The sequence below is a fragment of the Cydia fagiglandana genome, chromosome 4 (genome assembly GCF_963556715.1).
Source record: "Cydia fagiglandana chromosome 4, ilCydFagi1.1, whole genome shotgun sequence".
Taxonomy (NCBI): Eukaryota; Metazoa; Arthropoda; class Insecta; order Lepidoptera; family Tortricidae; genus Cydia; species Cydia fagiglandana.
Genome location: NC_085935.1, coordinates 21,322,063 through 21,338,108, shown reverse-complemented (window position 1 = coordinate 21,338,108; position 16,046 = coordinate 21,322,063). Strand labels below are relative to the sequence as shown.

At 38.3% G+C, this 16,046-nt stretch overlaps 1 protein-coding gene across 1 annotated transcript in view; it reads left to right on the top strand.

The window, feature by feature from the left end:
- Positions 1-16,046, top strand: part of LOC134664041 (nephrin) — a 586,846-nt gene that overhangs the window by 462,739 nt on the left and 108,061 nt on the right. The window contains exons 10-12 of the mRNA XM_063520605.1: positions 8,625-8,784; positions 14,757-14,961; positions 15,620-15,723. Of these exons, the coding sequence (XP_063376675.1) occupies positions 8,625-8,784; positions 14,757-14,961; positions 15,620-15,723 (469 nt within the window). The remainder of the gene's footprint in view (positions 1-8,624; positions 8,785-14,756; positions 14,962-15,619; positions 15,724-16,046) is intronic.

The following is a 16,046-nucleotide window of genomic DNA, read 5'->3' as shown; positions in this document are numbered from 1 at the left end:
GATTTTTCGTTGCAATTAAAAATAACTGTATGATAAATCAATAATTTTTGATACCATAAAACTAATGATAGAGCCAGAAGATGTACGTATGGTGTTATGTCTTCGGTGGTTACTAGTAGACCCCTGGACCCATATTGGATGATTTTGAAAAGTCCAAGTTTTCGGGGGTGTTTAAAAGTAAGTATGTTTATAAAAATGAAATATTCGAACGAAACTTATTTCCTATAAAACGGCTCCTTGTACAAACAGCAACACTTTTAACGTCCATCGGTGGACCTTATGCCTTTTGTAATAAGGTTTACGAACAGTTAACAGTGTGGGCGATGATAGCGGCAAAAAGCTTTTAATGTCAGGGTGCCTAAGTCGGTCTACGTTGCCACAGAGCGCATGTCGAATAGGCCCTCAACAGTCCCGACAAAGTTGGGACTGCTATCAGCGCCGGTGGTGTTGAACTTCGAACAATGCGGCGAAGAGTGCATTTTGTGCATTGCTTACAACTCCGTCTTATCCGATTTGTGCATATTTACATCGGTTCTGTGCTATATGTGCTGTCAACGTCTATTTTAAACCATCATGTAGCCTGATGAGTCGTTTACGATCTTAGTAGGAAAAAATGTAGGCACCCTTAAGAGTCGAAATTTGTCATTATACTAAGTACCTATACATACATTAACCATCAATATGATTCAAATTGTGGACTTTGTCTTGTTAGGTCACTGGTACCTAGCTGAACGTCCATAGAACTCGATTCCCATCGGCTTGCCTGATATTCAGGCTCTTGGGCCACTTTCGTTAAACTTATGAAGAAAAGGAACCTAGGGCAACTCAGCTACGGCTTGCCTACGAACAATCTAGACGCGCCGCCACTGTTAGGTACTAAAAATTGTTAAGACATACAAGGCAGGGGTCCAAAAGAGCTTTCACAGTTTCAGATTTTAACTCTTTTCAAAAGCGGGAGACATGTCACTGCGACTTTAACCCTTTTTGAAAAGGAAATACTTTCCTTATCCTCTTTTTTGGGATATTACATGTAGACAATAGCTAGGTTAAGCTAAGAGGGAGTGTTCTTAACAGGGTGTCGTGGAAGTAACAATGGAACCTTTCGCTGCAAAAAGAGGGTAATAAAGACATGAAGGGTGATCGGCAAAAACGACCACACCGTCAAGACTTTGACCAAAGAACGCTGCTTGAAGTAGATTGTTTCACATGGCGCCACTGGCGAAAGCCAGTGAGAAAAGCAAAAAAAACCGGCCAAGTGGGAGTCGGACTCGCGCACGAAGGGTTCCGTACCATTATGCAAAAAAACGGCAAAAAAATCACGTTTGTTGTATCTAGGAGCCCCAATTAAATATTTATTATGCTCTCTTTTTAGAACTTATTTCTTGTTATAGCGGCAACAGAAATATTTATTTATTGCACAAAGTATGTACAAAAATGTACAAACAGAAACACATCATGCAACATGTGCAACAGAAATACATCATGTGTGAAAATTTCAACTACCTAGCTATCACGGTTCATGAGATAAAGCCTGGTGACAAACAGACAGACGGATGGAGAGACAGAGGGACAGCGGAGTCTTAGTAATAGGGTCCCATTTTTGCCCCATTAGGGTCCCCTTTGAACCCTTTGTACGGAACCCTAAAAATCACTATTTACACCAAACTGCTTGCCCTAATCGTCTACAATATAACACTCGTAAGCCGTGTTACAATTTAAATTCTCCTAGCTGAATTAGTACCTTGTTTAATTTCCCAAAGATTTGATAAATCAAGTAACGGAATGTTGTTTCTCAGAATCTGGAAAGTTCGGTGTTCCAAGGAGTTCCCTTTGCCAAACGGCCCTGAAAGTGGCGGTGCATTCCCATTGGTTTAGCCAGCGGGAGAGAGTATAGTTCTCGGGTGGTCCAGTGTAACTTGAACTTAGATAAAAAACTCATTATTGGCACACCTCAGTAGGTAATAGATACATGGACCTTAGGAAAAAACAATTGATTAAAGATAGAGACAGGCAACAACAGGCGGTCTTATCGCGGCAGATGAACAAGTTTGTTTGAACTTTGAAAAATTAAATATACTTTGCTTGATTTGACATTTCTTACAGTTCGCTTGTGATTATTAGTGCACCCGAAACGTATTACGCGAAATGTCAAAAAAAAACGTAAGATTCCGGAAAGAAACAGGTTTGTTGAAAATAAGCCTAAAATTAAAAATGTTTTAGAATCCTTACCTCAGATTGAGTTCTTTACACTGGTCGAAGAACTGGTAAATCGAGGGTAGATTTATTATAAAACTGTTAGAGACTACATGGGACTAGAGTAATTCATTCATCAAGATTTCAAAAAGATTCAAAAATTAACCAATTCACGACTTTGCGTCGCAAATGTAGATTCGAAAGTAGAGTTCTTAACATCTCCTTTACTGGAGGTCAATTGGAATAAGTCTAGTCTCCGATCAACCCAATTTCCGATCGAACGTGATACCCGTGACCCCTGTTTCTACCCGACCTTACACATTACACATACGTAATACAAAAACAACAGTAAATTAATAACGGCGAGCGCGTGGCGAGCGTTTTGAAGGTCAAGGGTTAGAGTTGCTTTGTAATTGAGTAATATGTTGCTTTTCAAGAATTGTAATATAATCAAAATGTATAATTGTTTTATTCAGTAGGTATAACTTAAGTTCCCTCAATCACACGAAAATATTGTGTTTATAATAACTATATTCGTAATAGTTTATAGTTTTTGATTTTTAAATCATTAAAGTCATTAAACAATCAAAACGGCTCGCTCGTTCCTAGAGACCTATAAAAAGTTCTCCTGTTCCATTCTAATTTGAACTTTGTGTTGACAAAATCAAAATTTCGAATTGCTTGGCAGAGGTCTGTCTGTCGTATGGGTGGCTAAATTATATTTATTACAAGTTTAGGTTCATATATTTGTTATTCTCGTCTTAAAAAAATATAGCTTCTAGGTTAAGCTTGATTACATGTTTCATAATTGCAAAATGTTCTCACTTAAATTCAAACCTAAGCTAAATAAATAAATAATTAATAATTGATAATAAATAATTGGCATACCCACAATACCTTATTTCAAGGTCTGTGAAGTAATTTGCCAATATAAATAAATACCCGCGCCCTAAAGTTACTTTCACGGTCACGAAAGCAAAAACCCCGGTCCCGGTCGGTATGGTCCCGGAAAACAAATAAGTAAGCAAGCGAGTAATATAGCCAAGTTAGTTCCGCACCAATGGCGAGCGCTCTCCAAATAAGAAGCATGAGTAAAATAATGATTTGTTTTACGATCTCAAAGAAACTCATACGGAATCTAATAACAGCAGAACAAGCGGGGTTATCAGGTGGAAAATTCTCTCTTTATTCGCTAATGACAGCCATTTCCGTACGCGATTGCTGAGACGCGTCATAATGGGGTTTGATTCGATCCTTTCAAAGTGGGGATTGGTTTCATGCGTGCTGACCATCAGGGCTTCAATACGGTAGTACTGAAATGCTTAGAGCTTGTGCACACTGACATTCCATGTTTTAGCGAGATAAAACGGTTTGTTAACGCGATCTTGTTAAGTGGGTAGGAAGATAGATCTACTTATATGCCTATAAAAAACCGGGCAAGTGCGAGTCGGACTCGCGCACGAAGGGTTCCGTACCATAACGAAAAAAAAAACGAAAAAAAAAAGCAGAAAAAAAACGGTCACCCATCCAAGTACTGACCACTCCCGACGTTGCCTAACTTTGGTCAAAAATCACGTTTGTTGTATGAGAGCCCCATTTAAATCTTTATTTTATTCTGTTTTTAGTATTTGTTGTTATAGCGGCAACAGAAATACATCATCTGTGAAAATTTCAACTGTCTAGCTATCACGGTTCGTGAGATACAGCCTGGTGACAGACGGACGGACGGACAGCAAAGTCTTAGTAATAGTGTCCCGTTTGACCCTTTGGGTACGGAACCCTAAAAAGTAAAAAATGACCTTATAAAGGATAAAGTAAAATATTATCCTTTTTATATGCGCTTGTAACTGATAGGTATGTTTGAAGTTGGTTCCGAACCAGTGGTATCTAGTTTATTAAAATATTTTCATCAGTGTCTGTGGCCTATTAAATTATATATGTAACTGTTATCAGACATTTTAGGAAGGTGCTCACAAAAATCTCAACATAGCTATTTAGTCAAGCCCTCATTTGTAGGGTCACTCTAATATTTATTGAATGACTGAGATACAATTACAATGTTGAAATATCATCTAGACCCTAAGGACTAAACCCAAGGCTAGAATGGTTTAACTATAAGTAATCAAAAGATTACACTGGCCACTGTGCCAGAAGCGTTTTGAGAATTGCTGCTACAGGCACAGCCAGCGACAGCTTTAACGGGACACGGCAGAGCATTAATTAGAGATTTGGCGCCGCTCTGATTAGACGCTTGTGACCGGCCAGGTGACGCGCGGCTTAACTGAATCTTGTTCACGCGCGTAATAGCTGTCCCGCTCTGTGTTTGAGCGACGGCGAAGCGCAATCGCTGATGTTCCTTCGTGTACAGTTGCGCAGAATTCGAATAGGTAGTAATGTTGCATAATAAAATAGTAAGTTTATTTGCTCCTAAAATATTACCGGTGGTTTATTGTATTTCTTTACAATACCAAAAGCACCATCAATAACAAGTGCAAAATGTTTAACCAGAAAATGTTGACTAGCGTTTTGATTTTCGTTTTTGGTGCGATGATCAAGATTTTAAATGCAGTTATAGTTTTGGTGCCGTGACCAGGATATCATTTAAGTCGCAAGTTACAACTATATTTAATCAGACACTATCTAGCTTGCTGGCTGATTACTGCTGGAGCATAGCAAGTGGCAACTTCAACAGACCACTTACAGATCGGAGAAGAAAATATCGTAGCAGGAGCATTCCACGGGCTGTCCCGTACAAACGCATTTTATTTCCTGTGTTGCGACTTTTTTCTCGGCATTTAAAGCAGGCGATTATTTTTCTGTGCATATTTTTGACCATTTTTCATACAAAAGGAAACTCTTATGGCTTTAAATCTTCAGAAACTTCGCGTTTGTACGGGACAACGGTAGACAATTTCATGGAATGCTCCAGCAGCATATCTGGGAGCTACTCTCCGTGCCCTATTTACAAATCTAGCTTGTATAACAATTTGAAATATGTACGCTTCTCGCTCCACAACATAGCATAGCTCCACAAACACTCTGCTTTGCGTATGTGTACCCTAGCCGATTTTCGTCTCTTTCAGAGTCGAGAGCAGTTAGTACACATGCAGAAGTAGCCATTTAACATTAATGACATTTGCTTAGCAGCTTTACCGTCGGTACTATGAGCAATATTTGTTTATTTTTACGAGCGTTAAACTTTTAAGAGATTCAGGGGCAGTGCTGGTAATAGCGGGTACGATTGTTTCTCATTTGTGTTAATGTTTTATTCGGGGTTCGTGCTGACAAGCTCTCGTTAAAAAGGTCCGGCGCGCTAATTGTTTAGGGATGGTGCCTTCGGCCATCTTCCGTTTTTAACGAGCACACCTTTGAACTTGGAATGCTTAACATAGAATACATATGTAGGTATATGAATATAGTCAATGTAACAAGATGTCTACGGACTCATTTAGACGGTGCAAGAAGTGGCATGCGAGTTTCATTACATTGCGGTTTTTGATCGATCGGTTGAATTGGACGTAACCAACACTCCGCAATGTACGAGTAACTAAAATCGCATGCGAGTTCGCGCGCCGTCTAAATCAGCCTTAATAAAGGAAAATTGTGGAGATGAAAGAACTAGTGATGTGCCGATGAGAACGTTCTCGTTTCTGAGAATTCCTTTCCGAGAAAATTTCCGGAAAATTTCCAACTTTCTCGAGAACGTTCTCTTATTAGCACAAATAAGTTACCTACTCGTATAAATATGAACAACCTTAATTTTTTTAATGGAATGACATATTTACTTTTGTTAAGTTTACGCTTTTCCAATCAAATAACTTGTTTGGGCAATTGTGTTGTTTTACTCATGGTTTTTTTTATCAATTAGTATTATTTTTTATCGAGAACGGCACATCGCTAGAAAAAACTAAGTTAGTAAAAAAGAACTAAGTTAGTCAGGTAAAAAAGCTTCAATTCGATAAATCCACTTCATTTTTAATAAAACATTTTAAAGCAATCCTTAACTTTCCCAGTCTGAACCGGAAATCACAATTTTCCGATATTTCTCCACCGATTAAGAACAAAGCGAAAACCGTGATGTATTTTTAATTTTAATGCCCGCTTTACTCCGGCTTTTAAAACGTTTCTATTCTCCCTTTCGAAACAACAGCGTCATTGGGCGTACCTAAATGGTTTGTTTGTACCGTGCGACTTCATTAGTAGAAATTAAATTTCGTATCCTTCGTTAAGCCACTCTCATGTACCTAGCCCCCCTTCCCCCTCCGGGTCCAATATTGGCGTGCGTATTCAAACAAACCACATAAGTGGCCCTAGAATTTCATGCGACGGCACCGAAATTGCACGAACAGAACTGGAGGTAGATTGTAATGTAACAATTCGTCATGGTTTTGATAGGACATTAACAATGGTCAACATCAACTTCAACATCAACATTTATTCAGCAAATAGGCCACAAGGGCACTTTTACACGTCAACATTGAATTTACATAAAAGCAAAAATAATAACATCAACAATTTTATAAAATAAAACTAACAATTCAATCTAACGTATTACAATTACTAAGAGATGTATATGGTCTCTTAAGGTCTTGATGATGGGCGCGCATCTCACGGACGACTATCACTTCATTTCGCGTGCACCAATCAGCGTGAGCGATCTTCAAGGTCGCATCAAAATAAGATCAAAACCGTAACAAGTCGTTAAGTCTGAATTGGGTTCTTGGGTCTACATATAGAGGTGTGGCGAATGCGGTAGGTCTGCGTTTTATTAAATACCAGCTGCAGTTAGCAGACTTTGACTCCTTTGGTCATGCGAAGGTGTATTACTCGTACATGTTCCTCTTCCTGGAAATGGAGCCAGTCCATAAGGGCTGATATAGACGGCGCGCGAACTCGCATGCGATTTTAGTTACATTGAGGATTATTGGTTACATCCAATTCATCCGATCAACCAAATACCGCAATGTAGTGAAACTCGCATGCGAGTTCTCGCACCGTCTCAATGAGCCTTAAGTTGAAAGAGCTCAGTTTCTCTTGGTGCACTATTATACTGAAAAATCGACCTAGTACCTTTGTGAGATTGTACTAGTTTGGAGCAATCTTTTCAGTGAACGAGCACGCACAACTCTATATATGATTGGTAATGGATTCCCGATTTCCTTCACGACCACTTTATTTTTAAACCCAACATAAAAACGGGTTATTCTTTTTATCACTCTATGCAGGTTTGTTTATATTGTCCAAATCACGTATTCGGCGTTGTTTATCTAGGAGCTAGGCGGCACGCGCGTGCATGCCCAAAACCTTTTGTTAAGAAACGAGTAATATTTTTCAGAATATAACGACTACCTTTATTGTCCGTTCAAGTGGGCCCGGCGAGAAAATAATGGGAGGGCCTTTTGTACATCTGGTAATGCCCCCCCCCCCCCTCCTTTTATAAGGACATTTAGGTTTTTATTTAACATGCTAGGGTCCAAACTGTACTTACAAAGTAATTTGATGCTAAATGGTCGGGTGTGGAGGTTTCATTCGCGATGAGCGGTGATTCTTAATGTTCCCATATTTTCAGCGAAGCAATTGCTTTTGTTTAATATCTAGAATATTTTAGGACCAACAGATGTAAGCGATTAGGCCTAAAGCAATGATACCCATTAAAGCTTGTATTTTTATAAGTACTTGGAAAACTTGTAAATTATAGGATGTTTCAATATAAGTAAAATCACGATACTTGCCCAAAAAGTGAACTTGCAGCAGCGCGCAAACAAAAGGTTTTGGTGCTTTAATAAAACGCGCCGGCAAAGGGATTCCAAACAACATTGTCATCAATAACTACTTACTTCGCTGGCAAACTCTTATATGCCCCCGTATGTCCCGGCCTCTTTAGTGCATTCAAAATGTGTGTGTGTAGGTGTATTTTTAATTAGGGAGAAAATCATCGATACTCTTCGACGGTGCGTCTATCTTTGAAGATTTACGTACACCATGATTCATTTCGAGAAAAAAATGTTAGTAATAGTTATCGGCTGAACACAGTGAACACAGATACAATGGGCCCGATTCGGATTTTGAAATAGATATCTATTAGATATCTTTTAGACATCACCAAGATACGATAACGATATGTTTAAGATCTAACCTGTCAAATTTGACATTTGCGCGATTCTGGAGATACTCTTGAACGATTTCCACAGGATATGACTCAGAGATCCAATTCACATCGAATAGATATCTTACTCTTTCTAACGTAAAAGTGACATTGGTTGGCCGAATTGCGCTGCAAAAGAGAACTAGTTGATATCTAAACTATAACGTATCTAGAATGGATCTAGTACGTGTCGTCTCTTGTGAATATCTTGATCGAATACGGCAGAATGTCTATGATCTGCGGCTCAAAAATGTTATTTCCTTTAACCAAACTCTTTTGTCGACAGGACCGGCCTTTAGCCCACAACGCGTCAGCGCGCGTGTTCCATAGCAACCAGAGTCTCGTGCTGCAGAAAGTTACGAGGCACTCCTCGGGACGGTATGCTTGCTCCGCGCTCAACGCGGAGGGAGAGACTGTCTCGAACGAGCTACACTTCCGTGTTAAATGTGAGTACAAAGTCATCATAATTCAACACATTCACTGCCAGTGCGAGCTACGCGCTACGAGCGTAGGTGTCAGATTTACTTTAGTATTATCGTTGATAAAATAGGAAATAAGGATGTAAGGCAGTTTTTAATTAAGACTAGTTAATTATTGCTCAAAGTAATGTATTTATTATAGCGACAACTACAAGGTTTAGAATATGAAAAATGGTAGACATTATTTAAGTAATATATTTATATAAGCAGATTGTAAGTAAAAGTATATTGTAGATTTACGGAACAATTAATCGGCTTTATTATCACATCATTCACAAAAATATTATTTTATGCGTAATAAATATTGGTGGCTTAATAGTTAGTACTGGCTACCTTAACGTACACACTTGGCATAGTTTAAAATAGTAATAAAGATCGAGCAATAAGCCACATGATGTATTACACCGTAATCAGTTGGAATATACGTTACATAGTAACTATTAAAAACTCATCAAAGGGTTATATTCACATTAAAGATTGTAACGTACATACCATCAGACTATAACACAAAGAAAACATACAGAAATTTATAACAAGTCATAAAATCACAATTAAATAAAATTGACACTTAACTTCGTTCGTCGTCGTAGCTCTCCAACTGAGAAGTGACCCACAACTGTCAGACACCCGCTTATATTCGATTAGACTTCACCCCTTCTACCACTTCTTGGTGGGAATAACAAGTAAGATGTTTCCTGCACATCCGGTTATTATAATAATTCAATTCAACAAATGTATTTGCTGCATTTAGTTTAATTTATTATAGAATAATTAACGCAAACTAATACAAATTTAATATCATGGCTTATTATTATAAAATACTTTATTTACCTTACTTATGTTCTGACAGTTATGGTCAAGAAATATACATGGAGGGTAGTTGTGTTATTGAACAGCAGTTCTAACTTATTATTTCGATATAAGTACGTATTAGCTTAGCAAAAGTGAACCATCTCGTAAAAATGTAAGTGTGATCTTTGTTTTTATACTACGTATCTCACATAGGCGACACGGGTTTTCCCGTTTGTAGCGAAAAGCGCCTACGAACAGAGAACCTATCTAGATAGCAGTGAATAATTATTTTAGTCCACTGTATTCTCAACAATCATCGATATTATAAAAATTAAATGAAATTAAATTATGACTTGCTACTAGTATAAACTAGTGGCTCTGTAATCTGTAGACCTCGTGAACCCACTTGGTTCCGTCAATTGGAACTGTTTATAAACTAAATCTACAAAAAAAAATATAGGTAAAATATGACAGGTAGAGGAGAACAGCAGGATATCCGGACAGACATACAAACATACAGACAGCTGTTGGTAATACAAACGCTCGGTCATTCAGCTCAAATGTCATCCGCTACACGGCGAACTAGTTACCTATTGGAAGTTTAACCAGCCAAAATCCTGTAAGTTCCAAAAATAATACCGCAAAATGTGCGAATATGACAGGAACTTACCCAGAAAGACGTCGGTGTAATATGAGCCATCCTTAACTCGTGAGCAGCGCTCATTACCGCTCAGCGCTGAGTCGCTCAAATGCGCCCAATTCATTAATCGCACCAACCGCAGTAGCGCCTCGCGGCCACGTGGCGCGGGCCTTTATCACTAAACTCAAGCCAAAAAGTCGCATCTCCAGAAGACTTCCATAATCACATACGGCTTTCCGCAACCCAGATTCTAACTTACGTCTCCCCCACACCCAGAAACGCCTCCAGCAAACTTTCCTCTAATTGTTTTTCCCCGACGTTTGCCGTCTGAAAGAAAACAACGACTCGACTTCGTTGCTTAGCAATTTAAGACTAAATGGAGTTCTTGCCTTTTTTATTCGAATTAAGCGATCATTCGCGCGCCCGATACGCTCAACATTTCAGGCGAGTCATAACAATGGAGCAATCGGTGGGGAAATACTTCAAATTGTACCTGGCACCGCTTAAAGTATCTGAAAGGATTTCTAAACAATGGTCAATTAGAAAGCGGATTTCGCGGCAGTGATTAAGCACCGAAGAGAAATAATGGATATAAATTAAATAAGAGTCGCCGCAGGTGTGTACCGTCACAACAAGACGGCACATTTAATGGCGCATTACTCGGGATGCGGTAATAAATTGTTGTTGCTCGGCGAATTGTTTTGTAATGAAGTTACTCGGAGAGACGATTGGCCATTACGGGCCGTTTTTATCGCATCGCCGCGTCCCGTGCACTCTTTACGGCTACTTATTGCCCTTTAATTACTTTCTATTCCGACGGGAAGTTTCAGCGCGCTCATGTAAAGGGGTTCCGTGTCCTAAATACAATTAGTGGGTATAGCGCTGAGACTACCGATTTGCATATTTCGAAGGGCCCTCAATTTGGAATGTTTGACTTCGATTTCTCTAACAATTTTGGCATAAATTCTTGAACCGTTAAGGGTATATCAACATACTTGAATCAATTTCAACATCTACGCAGCATTTTCGCGTGAATTTCGTAGCTGTTAGAATTTGGGTCAACAACAAAGTGAGCGCTCGACGCTTGCTTCTAAAGGCAATTAGCGGTGGCCATAGTTTTCCGTACTTCCCGGGCCGCTCACCCATCGCGCTCAATTACAATTTAATATGTAGGCTTGCCAACGGCCGGTCCGACCTTGCATCAATATTAAAAGAGATCTTCAAATTAATTGTAACAATCGTCGGCTCCTTTTGCATTTTAAATTGTTTCGGGTAACTTGGCGCCGGATCGAAGCGGTTATTTCTGTGATTCATTTTTTATTATCAAACTTTGTTGTTGGCTTTTTTGTGTGATGTTGACACGCAACCATACTTCTACAATTATGACACGTCGCTGAACACTATTCACGCCTCGCCTCGCGTCAATTTTAAAGGCTCCGATAAAACAATGCTGCTCGACTTCAAGGAAGCAATTTTCCTCCTGTCACGGACTCGCCCAGGCGCTATGCGATGTGTAGGTAATGTTGTGAATGCCTCGTAACCTTGGTGACAAAATTAAATAGGGATCGAGCTCTCCAAAGGCACACACCAGCTGTATTTTTTTAATTCCATTCATAAAGTATGCACTTTTACAGCTCGTTGTACATGACAGAGACACAAATATTATCTCACTACAGAAATTGCATTCGGTTGAGAGTTAAGTTCATCGGCATAGTTCAGAAGTCTGTTGGTCGACACTTGGAGTGCTTCCAACGCCTGCAGCCATTCCTCACAAATAATAAAAAACTCAACAGAAGAATAGTAAACAAACATTGAAAATTCGGGTAGCCCTGCCAAATTACTTTGAATAGAATAGAATTATACGATCCTCCGATGAGACCATCAAGGGAGAAGAATCACGACAGGTAACAGACAAAAAGAAGAGAAACATAAAATAACATAGTTACAGTGACAAATAGTTAAATAAGAGAAGTTATACAACCAGAAGATACAACATAAAGACTGAATTAAAGTAAAATTTCATAGATGGACTGAGTATGATGCTTCATCGGTCCGGTCTAACCATACCTTGGCCTGGCTTTGATGACAAAACTTGTAACCAGTTACCTAAAAGGAGATGCGCTACAAAAGTAGCTAAGCATAAGGCATAAGGAAAATCTTATTACATTAAACTATTCTCGTCTCACATACGTGCCGTGGAGGATCGCACCGCTTAACGTACGATACACTCGGTGTCACCGTTCACTTAAAGAGAGCGAGCTACGTGACTGACCCGGCTCCTCCAACGAAGTCTTCGAAACAGTAAGGAATGTTTTGTTTCAAGCGTAATTCGTCTGTACAATGAGCTTCTTTGAGCGCTCCTCGTAATTTGAATATTTTCGCTTTGATCACACCCAAGTGATGTCGAGAACGCGTTTATTAGACGCAACTTGGTAATGATGCCGACATTCAAACTGGAGGGAATTGATTCCTTACAATGAAGTAAAATACGGTGTGTGGGGCGGGCTGATGTTAATCGCGATTAATTTATCACTGCATGTGTCGCGGCGCTCGCACTTGATCAAAGTCTGCGAGTCGGGACCGCCGGCAACTCTTCAAAGGCGGCACAATTGCACGGGAATTGTATTGGGGTGGGTACTGCCGTTTTTCAAGCATCGATAAGGCTGCTTTTCCACTGAGGAAAATCCAGCCTTTCCAGCCTTGCTGCTTTTAAGGAGACGTAATGGAGATGAGAGAAATCAACCAATAGCATTTGTTGTCATCTAAGTATACTTGTCCGGTCCACTGGATCAGTCTCAGTGAAATAATAGTCTAAAGCCATATAAGTTATAATTCTGGTGAAGCTTGTCACGTTAATATGTAGGTCTCCAAAAACTTGCAATACAGCAGAGTACCTAATCGTTTTTTTCTTATGTTCGTTGTTGCTGGTATAGACAGTATACCTTAGAAATTACTCCATTTCCAACTGGGTATTTTAGAAGACGGTCTGGTGGTGATCAATCCCATAACAAAATTATTTTTCTAATGAATTTGTATATGTATAAGAGTCAAATGAGGATAAAGAACAAAAAAAATACGAATGAACATTTTATTAAAACCCATGTATGAGCACGTAATTTGGAGAAATAATTAACCCCTTTACTGTTATAATTATGCTATTTCAAAAGTAGTAAATTGGTTCAATGTTAATAATTTAATGTTAAATGAGAAAAAAACTAAATGTATTAAGTTTGTCACTAGTAGTAACGTAAGGCATGTGCAAGCAAGTGTCATTGTGAAGGATGAGGAATTGGAATTAGTTGATAGTACAGTTTTTCTTGGTATAACTTTAGATTCTAAACTCCAGTGGGGTCCCCATATTGCTACTCTTTCGAATAGACTGAGCTCTGCAGCTTTTGCAGTGAGCAAAATCCGTCAGTTAACTGATGTGAAAACAGCTCGATTAGTATATTTTAGTTACTTCCATAGCATTATGGCATATGGTATTTTACTGTGGGGCGGTGCTTCAGAGATAAATACCATTTTTGTTCTGCAGAAGAGGGCTATTCGAGCAATATACAAAATGAACCATAGAGACTCACTTAGAGATAAATTTAAGGAAATTGACATAATGACAGTGCACTGTCAATACATTTATGAGAATATTCTGTATGTACATAAAAATATTGTAAATTTTAGGAAAAATTGTGAAATCCATAATATTAATACTAGAAATAAACATAAGTTCGCAGTGCCCTTCACTCGGCTCCATAAAATTAAAAAATCATTCATGGGTAATTGTGTAAGATTTTATAATAAACTTCCAAACCATATTACTGAATTATCTATTAATAAATTTAAGAATTATGTAAAGCGTAAACTTATTTCCAAAGCTTATTATACCACACAGGACTACATGAATGATAATACAACGTGAGATTAATTGTTATTCGAAATGATTATTTATTTATTAGGTATATTTGATTATTGATGAGGAAATGGATATTCCGATGTAATATTATCTACTTGTTTGTTACTTATGCTTTTTTTTGACATTTAGATTTTATTCTAGAAATTCTAGACTAGTATTTTTTTATACCATTTTTTTTTAATGTTTGACGATCCTTTTGTGAAATTCTTAGTGTTAAATTTGACATGTATAATAATCCAATTTTATTATGGAATAATATTAACATCAATAAATTGCTCTGATAATTAGATTAAGATTAATTACGATTCATAAGAGCTTGTTGCTAGGCCTACATGAATAAAGTATATTTTGATTGATTGATTGATTGATATATATCTACTAACGCAGCAAACACATATATTTCGACATGAACAAGAATCTCTAAAGCTTTGCTGAATATAAATGAAATTTCTGCAATTCTGAGATTTACGCAGTTAACTCAAAAGTACCTAGTTATAAGATACGAAAATAGAATAGCCTACCTATACAGGAATACAAAATACATGGAAATATTAATGTTTGTTTATTGTACGTTCCAATTTGTATTCATGTCTTCAGACGCACCATCATGTCGCACCGGAGCTGGCTCGCCCTCCGGCGTGTCCGTAGTCGGCGCGGCGCGGGGCGAAGCCGTAGTCATCGTGTGCGAAGTCGACGCAGACCCACCTGCAGCTGTGTTCAAGTGGAAGTTCAACAACTCGGGAGAGACCATAGATGTGGCTGCCGACCGGTATACGTCCAACGGCAGCGCTAGTAGCCTGAAGTAAGTAACAAGTAACAATGAAGATCAATGATGTCCAATATCCATAATAGAGGAAAAAATATTTATTACAACACTATTAAGTAAATATAAAACATTAAATTAGCTTAAAAATAATAATACAAACTATCTCTAAACTAAATAAACTTAAAATAAAAAGCCTATAAATAAAAAACGTCCCCCAAGTCACTGCTGATGGGCAGTGTCCCCAGAAGGCTGAATAGAATGAACCCACAAGATATCTTTTTCCACTAAGGTCTTAATTTTTTTTTGAGAGACTAGACTCTTCCACAAAAAATGAAATAAACAGTTACCCTTCTAGAATGATTGTGTATCAAATTTCGAATAATTTTTAAACTGAAATAAATGTCACATACTAAGAAAAAGTGACCAAGGCCTCCAGTGCCCCAGGCTGGAATCAAACCGGATAGATATTTATTTTCTGAAAATAATTTAATTTGTTCTAATACTCGTACCTCTAATAGTATAACATGTTCAGTAAATAATTAACTAAGAAACCAAGTTTCAATACTGCTCCCTTAATGGTCTCGAAGTACTTTTTCCTACGTCACAATTCTCAAGATGAGTTACAAAAATTTTAAGAATATCTTTGTCTCAAACCTTGTTTACAATGTCAATGTTGGAAACCTTGTGTGTATAGATATACGCCGGTGGCGGACTTGGACTACGGCACGTTATCTTGCTCGGCGTCCAACGAGGTGGGCTCGCAGCTCGCGCCCTGTGTCTTCCAAATGGTAGCTGCTGGTAAGCCAAGAAAACAAGATTTTACTTACTAGATAGATAGAATAAACTTCCTGGGCTTCTAAAATTGATAGTAAAATCATGAATCATGATCGAATGTTTTTGATGAGTATAATTTTTGCCAAGCGGCATGCTGTCAATTTGGAAGTCATACCTTGAACCTCGGCTCTCAATATCAAATCTCATTATTATAGAAAACTTTACCTCTTCCCAGGAATTGTCATTCTTTGCCTTGCCTTAAGCGCTGTCAGGAACTGTACCTAACGTCTTAGTGTAACATTTCATTTCCAACGACAGCTGCATTACTGTCAATTTTACTATGGAAA